At 39.0% G+C, this 15,832-nt stretch overlaps 1 protein-coding gene across 3 annotated transcripts in view; it reads right to left on the bottom strand.

The window, feature by feature from the left end:
- LOC149312328 (plexin-B2-like) overlaps positions 1-15,832 on the bottom strand; it is a 377,818-nt gene that overhangs the window by 17,912 nt on the left and 344,074 nt on the right. For all 3 annotated transcript variants that reach the window (XM_089524408.1, XM_089524410.1, XM_089524409.1), the window contains 5 exons: positions 14,391-14,457; positions 13,834-13,980; positions 6,901-7,057; positions 5,980-6,080; positions 4,992-5,076 (listed from right to left, as the gene is read on the bottom strand). In XM_089524408.1, coding sequence (XP_089380534.1) covers positions 4,992-5,076; positions 5,980-6,080; positions 6,901-7,057; positions 13,834-13,980; positions 14,391-14,457 — 557 coding nt within the window. The remainder of the gene's footprint in view (positions 1-4,991; positions 5,077-5,979; positions 6,081-6,900; positions 7,058-13,833; positions 13,981-14,390; positions 14,458-15,832) is intronic.

The raw sequence follows: 15,832 nt of genomic DNA, 5'->3' as shown, positions 1-15,832 counted from the left end.
GGCCGCTATTATTTGCTCTTGTTTAGAAAAGTTTAGAAAGTGTTTACACTTTCAAAAATATGGTGAACATACAGACTTTTAACAACATGGCTTAGATCTTAGACTTATAAGAATCTTCAGACTATGGACCTTTTCTTCAGCCACTCAAAAATTATGGAAAGACCTGCCAGAAGAGATTCAACAGCTGGATATGTTGTCTGAGTTTAAAACAGTATTAAAGACCAGCAGGCCTATCCAGACAGTTTTTAAGATATATGCATTTTAAACAGATGCTCTTTTAATTGATTGTGTATTTGTAATTGGTCTTCATGTTTTTAACTATATTGTGTTTATTTCTTGCTGTATTTTAAACTGTTTAAACTCTATTTATAGGGAGAGGCAGGTGCGAAATAAATAAGTAAAGGTAGTTGTTATTGTTGAATCCAAAATCATCTGAATTGTGTGCTGTCCCACAATGCCATTAGTATCTCTCTGACACTTATATTTTTGATAAATTAGTTTCTTCTTTTGATTTCAGCCTAGGCAATGTTACTATTATGAAATCAGATATTAGATCCTTTGTAAAAGAAGGAACATATAGTTGTCTAACTGAAGCATGTGTCACAACCACGTTAATTAACAACACTATGTTCCTTTTTGATGTGCCTTTTCATCCATCTCTGTCCCCTTTATCTTTTATTGTCATCTCAAGTGGATGAGACGGCCAGAAGTGCTTGATACCAACTTCGGTTGATACGCCAACTGCGACCCTACCTCAACCGAAAGGAAGTTGTAGTACATGCTCTGGTAATCTCTCGTCTTGATTTCTGTAATGCACTCTACATGGGGCTACCCTTGTATCAAGTTCGGAAGCTTCAACTAGTGCAAAATGCGGCAGCCAGGTTGATCACTGTCTTGATTTGACCATATAACACCTATTTTAAAAGAGCTACACTGGCTCCCAATTAGCTTCCGGGCACAGTTCAAGGTGTTGGTTATTACCTTTAAAGCCCTACATGGCTTGGGCCTGGGTTACTTACGTGAACACATCTCCCCATATAATCCGCCCCGCACTCTTAGAACAAGTGGGAAGAACCTGTTAGAGGTGCCATCATCCAAAAATGTTTCCACTTCCAAAAAAGCTTTCAGTATAGCTGCTCGCCTTGTTACATCCTTAAGAGATTTTCAAGAAGGCGGTAAAGACAGAGCTCTTCCGCTGCGCATATCCTCCTGACCTTTTATGAAGACCACTGGTATGGACCGAGAGCACCTGACCCCGTGTGTGACCCCGTGATTGATTGATGATCAATGTTTTATGTTTTTAGCTGTGGTTTTAATTGTAATTAACGTTGTAATATTACAAGTGTTTTTAACTCTATTGTGATCCCGCCTTGATCCATTGGGAGAGGCGGGAAGATACAAATAAAAACTATTATTATTATTATTCCACTCTTGGGTACAATGTATATTTGTGTAAAGTGTAGTAGCGTGTTACTATTTCAAAATGCCGGCCAAGTCTTTTTTGAAACAATCACAGAAATTTATTTAAAAACTGAATTGTACAACAAAGTATGATGGATATGAAGTTGTTAGCATAGTTTTTCTTGTATTACTTAGAGCCTGAACAGACAGGCCAAAATAAAGCTGCTTCGGATCACTTTGGAGGCCAGAAGTTGTGCCATAGCTGCGCTCTGGTCATTAGGATTGGACCGTGGCTTTGGCATGGCTTCTGGCCTCTTAGGACACATTCACCATTTAAACAGCAAACCTCCAAAGTGACCCGAAGCAGCTTTATTTTGGCCTGCCTGTTCGGGCCCTTTGTTATATTTCTACTCTTTTATTCTTAGATTTAATAGTTATTCGTATCTCTTAAGGGCCAATTGTTTCGAACCATATATTTTTCTTTCTACTTAAATCCTTCTCTTTTACATACTCTCCTGGCACGATGTTGTATTCACTTGTTACAGTTACTACATAAGACTCTCTTTAGGGAATACCAGTTACTTCCGCTTAAAACACACACAATCTTTACATTATGTTCCTTTTTCAAAGTGATCTCTACCCTAGCCAACCAAGCTAACTAAATTTCACAGATTATCTCACTCCAGCAACTCTCTCTCTCTCTCAGAGTTCTAGAAGTATACTGGTAGGGAGTCCCTCACTTTTGGACTCTAACCATACCTATCTCATACTGGAACCCTCACTACAACTGTCCCTCTCTGAACTTAACTCAAACCCTATCTGACATCCAACTGTCACTAACTGACTATTTATCCTCTCCAGTCTTTGGTTTTATTGGCTTGTCCTATTCTGCCTTCTATTCACATTATGAGTGTTTCTACATACACATTGCAGTTGAATCCAGTTGGTGTTGTTGTTGTTTTTGGGAATCACAACAGGGAATCACAATGATCCTTGCAAGAAGGCAAGGTGTCAAAATGCAGACTGTGGGACTAGATCAGCTAAAAAGACCAGGCACAGCCTGTCTACTGCAGAGAACGGAAAGACTCAGTATATAATTATATGGTATGCTTGAATGTGACAATGGTCAACAAGTTGATAGGCACAGTGAATGAAGTAAACATGGAAGCAATTACACTTATTGTATGCCAGACATTAAACACTTGACCTATGAAGCTGTATAAATGTACTAGCATAGCTAATGGTTAATTGCACAAGGATCTTGAGATTCAGTGTCATGTTCTCCAAACATTTGCAACTCAGTCACAGAGCATGCACATCAGACAAGGCCAAGCATATAAGCATAATACTTGTAACAAGGATGAATTATATAGCTTTTTATTTTGGCAAGGTAGAATATTGAGTTTCCTTCACTATAATGATAATAACAATCAGAGAGAGCTAAATTTCTACTACAGCGCTCTTCTTGGTTGTAATTTGTGATAGAACATAAATTCATGAGCTGCAAAAACAAATGATACGGAGTCCTGTTGGTTTTTAGGAGGGTTTTTCCTTCCTAATATTTAGAAATGAAGATTTTGGAGGTGTACAGATGGGTGTACACCTCCAAAATTTGTTGCACGTGTAGGTTTGTACTATGCTTGTTACTTTGTTGTGGGTGCTAAGGTGATATTCAATGAACAACTGTTGCTTCAGTTTTTTAAAAAAAGGTAACTAAAAGTAAAATTTAGAAATGCAATAGTAAATAGTCATTAACATCCCTGCAACTGTAACAACAATGAAATAATCAGGATGTGTCTCCTCCCCTGATAACTTTAATAAATTTTTTAAAAAGCAACTTTCCATGTTCCTGTTTTATCACTCCAATTTCTCTATCTACAAACAACCTTGGGAAAAACTCAATTTGAGGTTACACAAACTCTGCAAAGATCCACAGCTTTTGACTAACACTCTTCAATTTGTCACTTAAATACAAACACACACTATAGTCCTTATCATGATATTGGGTTCTATATGAGGAATGACAGCTAGTCTCCAGTGTCCTCTCCCTTGCTCTGCTCACAAAGGAAAAAGACTGATACTTAAAAGACAATACTGTTATATGTCCAACAAAATTAATTCAGTCCCCTTCTCACTGCCATAAAGCAGAATAGCAAAGCAGCTCACAATCATATATGTTTAGGACCTGAATTATGCCCCCAAACCAATTTAGGAGCCAGGACAGAGCTTATTTTATTCATGCTGTGTGCTTAACATTTATGCCAGTAGGCAGTTGTAGACTCTGGTACAAACAATGATGAATGTGTTCAAGGGCATGACCCATTACAGTCCATTTATTTCATTTGTTATGGATTTACCTTTATAACCTCTTTAGAACTGTTGAACAAGATCTTTTGTTTAGCGAAATGAGAGTGTGTCTCTGTCCTTGTCACCGTTTACAATAAGAACAAAATGGAGCCTAGAACAGGGCTATACATACAGGAGTGATCTGGATTTCCAATGATTGCCACTGGGAGCAATATGTTTGTTTATGTACTTTCAAGTTGCCTGTTGACTTATGGTGACCCCATGAATCTCATAAACCAGGTGTGATACAGGTAACAGCAGAGGACTGAAAAATCTCTCCCTTGTGAATTCCACTCTTAAACCATCATGCCCATCTTAGCCCATTCTTTCACACTCTTTGTTTAAGCACGCTTTTAATATTGTTCACAAGTAATAGTTCACAAGGAGACTTCTTACCGGGGTGTGGACTTTATTTTTTAAAAAACTTTTCTATGCCTTTTACATAATTGTATATAGTATATTTTGATGTCTCCATCTCTCAGCAACACTGATACAGATTGTTCTTTGTTGCCACCAGCATCAGAAAAGACTGATCAATATGAAATCATGGTGGGAATTCAGCAGCACAGAATGTATCTATCAGGCTGGAGGTGCACTTAAGGTTCTGTGATCACAATTGGGGAAAGTATGGCCATACTGGCCAAGGATTTCTGGGACTTATAGTAAAAAGAAAAGTAACACCAAGTTCTGTCCTGATCTATATCTTTAGGAATCACATGGTAAATATGGGCACAGATGGCAGAGAAAAGCAGTGTATGTTAACAAATAGCAGAAACAACAAAATCACTTTAGAACCAATATTCTTTCAGTAGTGGGGTGATCTTTTGGGGACCTATCAACAATTTTAAAATTTATTTTTGTATCAAAGACAGAAATGCTGAAACTTGCACTCTGAAAACACCTTTAGCCACAATTATACAAAGACCAAATCAGAATGGGAGAACAACCAGCATTACTCACTGATTGCATGTTTACTTGCTCTACAGTGTGCCCATGTCATATGTGGGCACGCTATACGTGGCTTTCAGCTTGTTTTCAATGGGGCTCAAGCATTTGCAGAATTTCCCTTAATAAATAATGAAATAAATAAAACTTTTATTTATATCCCACTTATTGTTAAAAACAATCAAAGTGGCTTACAAGAGTTAAAATACATCCATATGTATTAATGGCTCCCCTGCATAAAGGAAGGTCGCGCTGTATTTTGTTTTAGGAATTTGAAAGGACCAGCCCATTGTACTTACTTTCCCCTGGCATGTCTTGTTGGTGATCCTCTGGTTGTTGGGAGACCCCCATTTTTGACAGGATGAGAGTAGCACCATCTCGCACCTTAAAAAAAAAGATACAGAAGAAAACTGTTACAGGCAGCAAATGGATACTATACTTTCTATCTTCTGCATAAGTAGTGGGAAAATGTATATGTCATGTCTGGTTCACACTATGTCTTAATTTAATTTAGTACAGAGCTTAGAAAAAAAATACTTTCTTGGACTACAACTACCAGAAACTTACAGCCAGTATAGCAGCTGGACATGGCGGCGGGTGGATTCTGAGCCTAAAAAACTCAGCTTTCCAAACTCTTCTGCAACTCCAAACATAACTTTTCAAATTCTACTTCACTTAGATATGCCCATATACAAAAGGCTTGCTCTGTCATTCCAGTGGGTTGTGCACTCCAGCTCTGTATCCATTTGTATGCATTAAGCAGTGCCTACTTTTGAAGTGAATTGGGAAAGATCCATTGTCAGTGTTTCTAAGAAGAGTTAGAATCCACTGACTATTGAAATATTTTCTTCTTTTATTAGGCAAGTCAATATCCAAGCCTTCAAATGCTTTGAATACGGGATACTAACATTCACTAAAGAGGAGAGAAGACTTGCTGCATTCTTCCAAGTTTGAAAGTGTTCCTGGAAGCATATCCTTGCCTGAGGCATACATGACAGCCTGTCTTGTGTACTGGCAGTGTACAAAGCAAACTTTTATCCTGAGTAAAGAATATGCCTTGGTTTCTAAAGAAGCTGCAACTCTATAATTGCCCAGTTGAAGCAAATGTCTACATAATTTTGGAGGCTTTTAGGATTTCCCCCTTGGCTTTTATGGGGCAAAAGAAAAGATCACCTGTTAAATCTTACAAGACTGCATACTATTATCACCGAAACAGCTTTTAAAGAAAAGCTACTTGTTACTAAAGAATAATTGAAAAATACCAACTGTTCCAAAATGTTTCCTTACATTGTAGTGCATCAGGGTATTGATGCGTTTCCACCTGCCGTCTCTTTGGGATGTTAAATCCAAGTCTGAGAGTATCTGTGCAGTAGAACCTGGACGCCACTCTGAGGAGCAATTACAAGAACAAAAACACATTTTACTGATGTGGAACTAAAACAATATGAAACAGAGAGGAGCTTCCATTTAGCAAACCACTGAAGCATTACAGAACTCTTATCTGCTCCCACCACTACCAAAGTAATATTAATAATAATAATAATAATTAGCTCTGCTTTAAAAAGAACAACAAATAATTACTCTCTGAACAAAATATGTAAGAATTAAATTTACCAACATAGTCCTATACAGGTTGGTAACAAACCTCTTGTAATTCAGTGAGCTAACTGCTGGGTATGTTTTTATAGGATTTCAGTCTTCAAGTAATATCTTCCCTCAGAAGCACCAGAATTTTTTTTAAAGTAACCAATATAGGTCCAAAACACACTGAAGAAATAATCCAGTTTGAGACTGCTTTCATTGCCTTGGCTCAGTGCTAATGAATCCTAGTAATTGTACTTTATTGTGGCACCAGAGCTCTCTGACAGAGAAGGCTAAAATGTCTCACAAAACTACAGTTTCCAGAATTCCCTAGCATTGAGCGGGGCTGTTAAAATGGGGCCAAACTGGATTATTTCTGCAGTGTGTTTTGGCTCATAGTTAACAGTGGCTTATGGTGTAAGCAGGAAAGTGAAAACAGTATTATACAGGTAAAACATTATTGAAAGTAATAACTTTTATGTTATATAAATTGTGGGGCGGGGAAAAATACGAATGGAAGAGAATGGGAATACAAGAATTACAAAATTACTTCTTGCTAATATGTTCTCTTTGACGCCAATGTTTTAATTACATTCTGTTAACGAATCAGTGAGTAGAGACACTTACCGAGAACTACGCTGTCAGGCTTTGGCCATTGTGAATAAGGCAGATTTCGATATACTTGGTCTATGATTTTTTCCTTGACTTGAGAAATAGTATCACAGTTGAGCACTTTCACTGGTACAGATTCTGTGCCTTCATCTTGTACAATCACATTTACAGTCTGGAGAGTAGGAAATTTCATGGTTATTAAAATTATACAAGAAAAAATAGTGCTAGCGTTTATTCAAAAGCTTTCTTTTATTCATAAAGACTGAAATTTAGATAGACGTTATGATGCTCTCATTAGCACACCTGGTAATTTATTTGTGATGGAAATGTGGGTCATACACATCACCTTCATTGTAAGCTAGTCAAAGAGCCGTTCAAATCTCACTGGACATAAAGGAAAGTACCTTCAATTAATTTTTCACAGTCATTATTTTTCTATTCTACTGGTATTAAACCTTGGGGATTCATTAAAGACATGTTCTAAACACAGTGATCACTGAAGTAAGCTGGACTATCTACCATCTGTGCCTGTTCAGTTAAGTCAATTAACAAGGTACTTTTATTGAAGAAACACAGTTTATTATATATTGCTCTGTCAAAACAACAGAGAATGCAATCTTTGGGATAGCTACAGTAGGAGATAACTTGATCCTGGTTCCAAAGGCATTTCTCTTTTTCTCAGAAAGATACAAAACTAGTATTAAATGAAATGTATTTAACCCTACAGATGGCAAATTCAATCTGGAGATGACATATGCAAACCAATAATCCTTTGAGAGCCAGCATAGTGTAGTGGTTTAACTGTTTGACCAGGACACTAGGAGACCAGGGTTCGACTCCCTTTTGGGGATTATTTGAAGGACCGTATCTCTCTTTACAAGCCCACTAGGGTGTTGAGATCATTGGGAGAGGCTCTTCTCTCTGTCCCACCACCTTCCAGGCTCATTTGGTGGGAACAAGAGAGAGGGCCTTCTCAGTGGCTGCTCCCAAGCTTTGGAACCCCTCCTAGAAAGACCAGGATGGCTCCATCCCTGCTATCTTTTTGGCAGCAGATAAAGACTTTCTTGTGCTGTTAGGCCTTTTCAAGCAGATAAGGGCTGGGTTTTAAATGTTGTGCATTCTAAATTTTAAGGTTTGTATTTTAACACTTACATTTTAATTCACAGTTGTTTTAACTCTTAAAATTGTTTAATTGTTTTTTTAATTTTGTATTTATATATTTATCCATGTTAATGTTGCACTGCTTTTGAATTGTATTGTTTTAAGCTGTTGTTTGCTGCCTTGAGCCCCTATATTGGGAGAAAGGTGGGATGTAAGAAAATAATAATAATAATAATAATAATAATAATAATAATAATAATAATAGGCATGGAAACCTACTGGGTGACCTTGGGCAAGTCACACTATCCCAGCCACAAATTCTGCCATGCTCTCCCTAAAGTGAACGATAGGTTCACTTTAGGGTCATCATAAATGAGAAATGACTTGGAGGCACACAACAGACATCAACACTTAAATTAAAGGATAACAGCCATATCATGACATTAGGAAAATGACGTAATGAACTCTAAGCTCTTCTGGGAGCCCCTTTTCTCAGTCCCACTGTCTTCCCAGGCATGGATATAATGGAGAAGGCCTTTTCAGTGGCTGCTCCCAGGCTTTGGAACTTCCTAGGCAGGCTAGGGCCTTGTCTCCTTTGACTAGGATACTCTGGGGACAAGCCCCACAGCTGCTTCGATCTGTCCACATTATCTGGCCTTCCATTCCTGTGCCATGGTGGTTGTCTGCATGAGTGTCCTGCTGACCCACCCAGTATATCTGAAATGGGTGGCTCACTTTTGAGGGCAGAACAAGGTGCCTGGTGATGGTCACATGGCTGAATGCCATGTTGTAACCTCAGAATGCATGACCCTTGGCAGATGCATCAGGCAGCTCAGCAGGATGCCCATGTAGACATGCTCTGGATCTTCCCAGAAGATCTGGAGTAACAAGTAATTTTTTAAAACATGGTTTAAAGAAGTTATACCCTAGTTCTGGTGCAGAATGTGTCAGATGTCACTCACACTGCTCGCACCATGATCAGGGTTTGGGATTTGTGTCGTCCAAATAGGATAACGTCAGAATGGCCGGTTTGCGGGAGGGGGCAGGCCTTTTGGCTTGTACAGACAAGACCCAGTATGGCTCTTTCCTTGCTGTACTTTGGCTGTCAAGTGAAAACTATCCTATTCCAAAGGGCTTTTAATGGTGTGCTATTTTGTATTTTTTTTTACATCCTGTCTTTTAATGAACATTTAAATAGTTTTTCTTTCTACAGATTGTTTTATTTCTTTTAAAAATAACTTTTATACATATTCCAGTGATGTTTTTGTATGTTTTTAATCTGTTCAGTTTTTAGTATTCTGTGGGAATAGGCAGGATATAAATATTAAATGGATATCATATACCCACATAGATGTATTCCAGATTACTTCTATAGAATGTGCACATTTAAGCTTCTGGATAGACAACTTGCAAAAGAATGGATCTGAAATAATGACCTTGGGCCCACAAGTAGATAACAAGTCTGCTGATCATATTGGCAACTAAGGTAGCATTTGCACACGCTTGATTTAACTTGGTATGGTAGATTAATGCTGGCAATTAACACTGCTGGTAATTACTTTTCCTGCATTTAGGCACTTCGGCTTTGCAGATTCAAAAGACAGGGAAAAATACAATTCTGATAGCCTGTTTTTCACAACCAAAAGAAAATACTGTATATGTCATGATTTTACTTTTGCCTGTTCTCAGAGACATTTCAGAGTAGGTTTTTCACACTAAGCATAGCAAAAAGAGACTGACAGAGGAAAACTAAGGCGGGTTACAAACCGCCAAAAATACGTATGGAATACGTATTAGGGTTAGGAAGGGGTGGTGCTTCTGCACCCCCCTAACCCTAGGACGTATTCCATACGTACAACATGGCGGCGCCCCTTCCACATGGGGGCCGCCATGTTTACGTATCGGACGCTGTGCGTCCGCACGTGTCGCAGTGTCTATGACATCGCGAGTCTGCCCCTGGCGCCTCGCGACGTCATAGAGGCGCCGCTTAAAGAAGCTCCATTTTGGAACTTCTTTTTTGCTCCGCAAGGGAGCCGCGCGGTGTGGCTGCGGTGGCTCCCTTATGGAGCAAACGGTGGCGGTGGCAGACCGCCTCAAAGCGGCGGTCTATAACCCGCCATTGATTGCAAAAAAAGAAAAAAGAAGAAGAAGATGGGTCCCCTAAGTAACTATTTGGCCTAACAGGGCTGGAAAACAATATTTGCAGAATACAGAGTATCTCAGTATGTGGCATTCCAACCTAGCATTTAACCATGCTGATTGGGGGTTCTAGATTGGATGGGAGTTGTAGCTCAAGTATCTGTCAGACACCAGGATGCGAAAGGCTCAGTGGTAGCAACCAGTGGAACAGCAGATGAAAATAGAGCCTGAAAAAATAGGGGATTACAGTTCCCCAAGGGTCTCAACATGGCCAGGATCCTTTATGTCTTAACCAACATGGCCAGGATCATGCCGGTTGGGAATTCTGGGAGTCATATTAAAAAACAACAACACCTTTCGAAGCTCCAGATAAAAGCATTCTGCCCATCTATTTTGTTCTTCATAACAAACAAGACCATCTCTTCAACAAAAAGACCCCACAAGTTCTTGGATGTGGTTGTCTTGCCATTATCCATACACTTGTCTAGACAGCCTGGCTGGATACATATGGACCTCTTCTCTCTGGTCCAAAACACAGTGCAGAAATAATCCAGTTTGAGACTGCTTTAACTGCCCTGGCTCAGTGCTAGGGAATCCTGGTAATTGTAGTTTATTGTGGTACCAGAGCACTCTGATAGTGAAAACTAAATGGCTCACAAAACTAAAGTGCCCAGAATTCCCTAGCATTGGGCCAGGCCATTTAAAGCTGTCTTAAACTGGATTATTTCTGCAGTGTCTTGTGGACTTCTGAATCTCATTTCAACATGTTAAGAGTGGAAGTTGTTGAGTTTTCTGACTGTTTGTATTCTATGTTATGAGTTGATGGAATCCTATTCACGACTGCATTTTTGTGTCTGATTATCTTGGTTTGTTATCTACACAAGTTATTGGTATTAACATTGTTTTAAATATCATATATTGTTTCTGCCATTTGCTTAAGACATATTTGTCTATTATGAACTTGTTTGGTGTGATTTTCAAGTTGTTGGGTATGAGTTACTGTGTTTTAGACCCATCCCTCTTGTGTTGGTTGGGATTCATATTTTTACATCAGCACTAAGTGACTTAGATAGTGACTAATAGGAATTTTTTGATTACATTCTTTAGCTTACACAATGGTCAGGGCCTTATTTCTTATTTCTCTTTTATTAAGTCTATTCCAACCATTTTCCCTTGAAAATTGCCATAACCTACACTGAAAATTTTTATAAATGCGTCATTATTTTCACATTGTCTCACTAGTATTTCACCCCAGAAATATATTAAATGTGCTTGCAAAGAGCACTTCATAAGAGTTTTGTTTTTAAATTACATTTCCTCTGATACAACAGACATGTCATTGTACAACTCAGTGTCAAACAAAATGAAATAGCTTCTAGTGATGTCAATAAACTCTGGAGAAATCCCACAGCAGATTGATTTTCTAGACAAAGAACATGACAGCACCATTCTGCAAAGCTGAGTCCTATAGTCTTTAGATATGTGCTGCTTCAATTGTTCCTAAGCAAGTCAGGGTTAAACTAGAGGTAAATTCTGCAAATATATCTTTCATGTAAAGATTTTTATTTTTAAAAGCATCTGCTGATAATTGAAAGGCTCAGAGTGAAGAAAAACAAGTTCTCTACAGCTACTGAATGGGAGAATACCCAATGGGTCATCGTCTCCTCAAAATACCATAAGAAATATTTGGAAGTTCACCAGGGAAGGGAAGGGAAGGGAAGGGAAGGGTTAAATGCCCTCTACATGCCTTCATTCAGCAGATGCAATTTGCTTTATGAATCCTTCTGCAAGTTAAATGCACCTTTGCAAAAACTCCTCTTCCTCCTCACCATCATTACTACCCCTTGGACACTGAACATTGCTTGAATATACTTTGCTTAAAAAGATTCAAACCATCTTTTTTTTAAAATCCCATAATATTCCATCAAACACTTATGACTAGCAGGGGAATGTTTTAGTCAGGAACTAAAATGTTTGTAAAGTTCGTACCAGGTGGGCCTCCCTGGGGACCACATCCCACAAGTAGATTAAATTCATTACTTCAAGTCTGGTCTTCAAATTTCTTACACATGGTCACTTGTGAAGGCCTACTCTTATGTCTACTCTTACACTTTTGGACACCATGCAAGGCAATAATAAACCCTAAGCTGTTATGATATAAATGGCATACAATAGAGACTTGAGAAGAACATATTGATTTCTGAGAGAATGAGTGCTGAAAATGTAACATCATGGATGCAAACAACACAGTAGAAATACTCTTAAAAAAAGAAACAAGACAGACAGACACATAGAATTTGCAGCCCAATGCGTGAGCTGAAGAATGTGATTTAAAAACAACAACATATTAATAACTTTCTGAAGTCATTTCTATACATTGCTGTAAAAATATGGATGGAAAGGATGATTTTACACAGAGCCTGAAAAAAATCCTCTTTTTTGGCATACAATTCCCAGAATCACTTTACCAGCATGATCACCACTGTGCTGGCTGAGGGATCTGGGGAGTGATATAAAATAAAATATCCCCCATTTTCCCCCAAGCTCTACTTTTGTCTAGTATTTGATTGGTTGCTACAACCCAGCCTCCCTACCCTGGGTGTCTGCCAGATATGCTGGACTACAAGCAGCTACAAGGCTAGCACACTACAACATCCATAGTAGATAGCAACTAAACAGGTCTCATTTCCAGGTCACATCAGAGTAAAGATCCATCTATCCTGAAACCAATGTAGATTAGGAATATTATTCCAGACACTTCACAACTAGATCGCCACTGCTTGCTGGTAGCATCTAGTATTGATAAAGTTAATAAAGATATGGAGACAGCTATCATTTTTTTTGGTCTAACAACTTTTTTGAACCATTAGAAACCCTACCTAGACATCCAGAATGCTCCCATGAAAGTGAAAACTGGGAAAGGGATATGGATGTGCAACACAATTTCTGTTCCCATCATCCTGCTAATCAATCTTTGGCCTTCCCATAATGGAGAAGGAGATTGGAAGCTGTGAGGGTGTTCTATTCACACTTGGTTAAAAGGAAGTAGAAGTTGCCATGTATTTGGGGACCCTGATTACCGTATATACTCGACTATAGGTTGACCTCATGTATAAGTCAAGGGCAACTTTTGCGGCTAAAATTATGGATTTTGCTATGACCCATGGATAAGTCGAGGGTAAAACTTAGGGGCATATAGCAAAGGATCTAAACGATGAAGAAAAGCAAAACAATGTTAAAGAACTTGTTCTTAATGTTGAGGTGGAATCTCTTTTCCTGCAACTTGCATCCATTTTTCCGGGTCCTATTATCTGGAGCAGCAGAAAATAAACTTGCTCCATCTTCAATATGACATCCCTTCAAATATTGAAACAAGGCTATCGTATCACCTCTTAACCTTCTCTTCTCCAGGCTAAACATACCCAGCTCCCTAAGTCTCTCCTCATAGGGCATGGTTTTCAGACCCTTCACCATTTTGGGTGCCCTCCTCTGGACACACTCCAGCTTCTTAATTTCCATGAAACAAATGTCATATTAGAATACATATTTTTTTTGGCCCAGTCCATGAAAATACTAAATGCCCTATACCAAATTATAACGTTCACACCAGACCAAACAAAGTAATTGTTTTATTTCTCCCCCACCCCACACACTGTATTTTAGCTATGTTACCACATCCCCAAAGAAAAACTAAGAATAGCTACATACCAGTTGTGAATATTCTACATCATCTCCCAACAGTCCAGTGTCATTTAGTGTGTATTTGGCCTTCATTTGCACAGCATCCACAGGTCCTTTTTCCACCTGATGTTTGATAGCTTTGAACAACTTATACAGGGGCTCTCCAGCATTGTCCTGTCAAAATTGATGAGGAAAGCCAATATTTTACAGGCTACTTCTTCACAGATAAACAGTGACTGTATTCAAATGTAATGCCAAACTCTACTCTGATACTATGAACCCCAAAGACATGAGGCCCCAACTCATCTTCTCCTTTGTCTCCATCCCAGATGGAGATTTGTGACATTTATGTCAAACCATGGTTTTCCCATTTTATCTGAACCAACAGGCTATGATTCACAACTATTTGTAAATCAGAACCACAGACCAAATTATGGTGTTGGAATCAGATGTTCTGATTTCTATAGAGATCACACATAGCCAAGAATAACAGATAATGTCACAGAGTGGCCACATTGGCTGGAGTTCTCAAAATCTGATCTGAACACTGAAAGTATAAAGGCTCCATGCATTTCATACTTTACCTTGAGGTACTGATACAGACAAATTGACATCCAATTGGAAAGCATCCTTTCCACCACAGTTTCTGATCTAAAATAAAAGAACAAATATGTGTGGAAGGAGAATCATGCATTTGTCAAGCTGTAAAATTCAGTCAGAATATTCTTCCTGTCCACCCTATCTAATATTTATTTTACAGCAGACCTGCATAACGTGGCAGTAGGTATGGGCCAAAATTAAAATAGGTTCTTTTTCGGGCCACAGATAGGTTTTAATTAATTATTAATTAATTAAAAATAAAGTAATAAATTATTATTTATTAATATTATTAATAGTAACTCTGTCCTTCTCCTCCTCTGCCTAGCCCTCTCCTCAGGAGAAGGCTGAGCAGCAGAGGAGCCTTGGAGGGCTAGTATTCACCCTTCTTCCCACCACCACCTTCTCTTTGGGAGAAAGCCAAGTGATGGAGGAGCTTTGAAGGGTGAGGATTCATCCCTCTTTCGCCTCTGCCTCCTGGCCTTCTCCTCAGGAGAAAACCAAGCAGTGGAGGAGCCCTAAAGGGGATTGTTCACCCCTCTTCCACTGCCTGGCCTTCTCCTCAGAGGAAAGTCTGGTGGCAGCACAGTCTTCTATGGTGAGTGCTCACCTTTCCTCCTCCTCCACTGACTGGTCCTCTCCTTGGAAGACGGCTGAGTGGCAGAGGAGTCTTGAAGTTGTTCCACATCCTTGTGGGCCACCTAAAATCCTTTGGTGGGCCACATTTGACCCCCAGGCTGTGTGTTGTGCAGGCGTGATTTACAGTATGACTCTCATATATGTGGTACCAGTATCTGCAATTTTAATTACTGCCTCCGAAGAAATATATTCTCCCTAGGCATTTTCTAGGTCCCCTAGCATGATGCTATGATATATTTCTACTGGATAGCACTGAGATTCCTAGAAGTGTTCTCTCCAGGCATTTCTAGGTCCTCCAGCATAATGCTATGGTATGCTTTCACTGGACATCATTCATTTCAATAGAGTTTGCCATTATCTGCAGTTCCATGTTTGCGTGATAATCCCAGTAACATATCCCCCACAAATACGTTTGTGTGTGTCATACTGTATTTATCTAAAAAGCCATGGACAGGAAAGATAGGTAATGGTAGTGTTGCTGATGCTCAATGACTCTGAGAGCAAACATGGAGTAGTGGTTACTGTATATGGCCATGACTGGGGAAGCTTAAAATCCTCATTTAGCCATGAATCACATCTTATACCATTAATTATCTTTTGGACTAGCTTATCTCACAAGGTGGCTGGAAGGAGAAATGGAGAAATAACAATATAAATTTTATACCACCCCAGAAGAACTGGAGACATTGAGGAAGAATGGGGCAAAAATATATATTAAAATTACTGCATAAGAATGAGGGAATGTGGTGACTGTTCTCTAGCAACATAATATGCTTTCAGAAACAAGACA

Source organism: Sceloporus occidentalis, unplaced genomic scaffold (assembly GCF_023333645.1).
Source record: "Sceloporus occidentalis isolate IW3139 unplaced genomic scaffold, rSceOcc1.0.p SCAF_5, whole genome shotgun sequence".
Lineage (NCBI taxonomy): Eukaryota > Metazoa > Chordata > Lepidosauria > Squamata > Phrynosomatidae > Sceloporus > Sceloporus occidentalis.
Note: the sequence above shows the minus strand (reverse complement) of the source record. Positions and strands in the feature narration are given on the sequence as shown.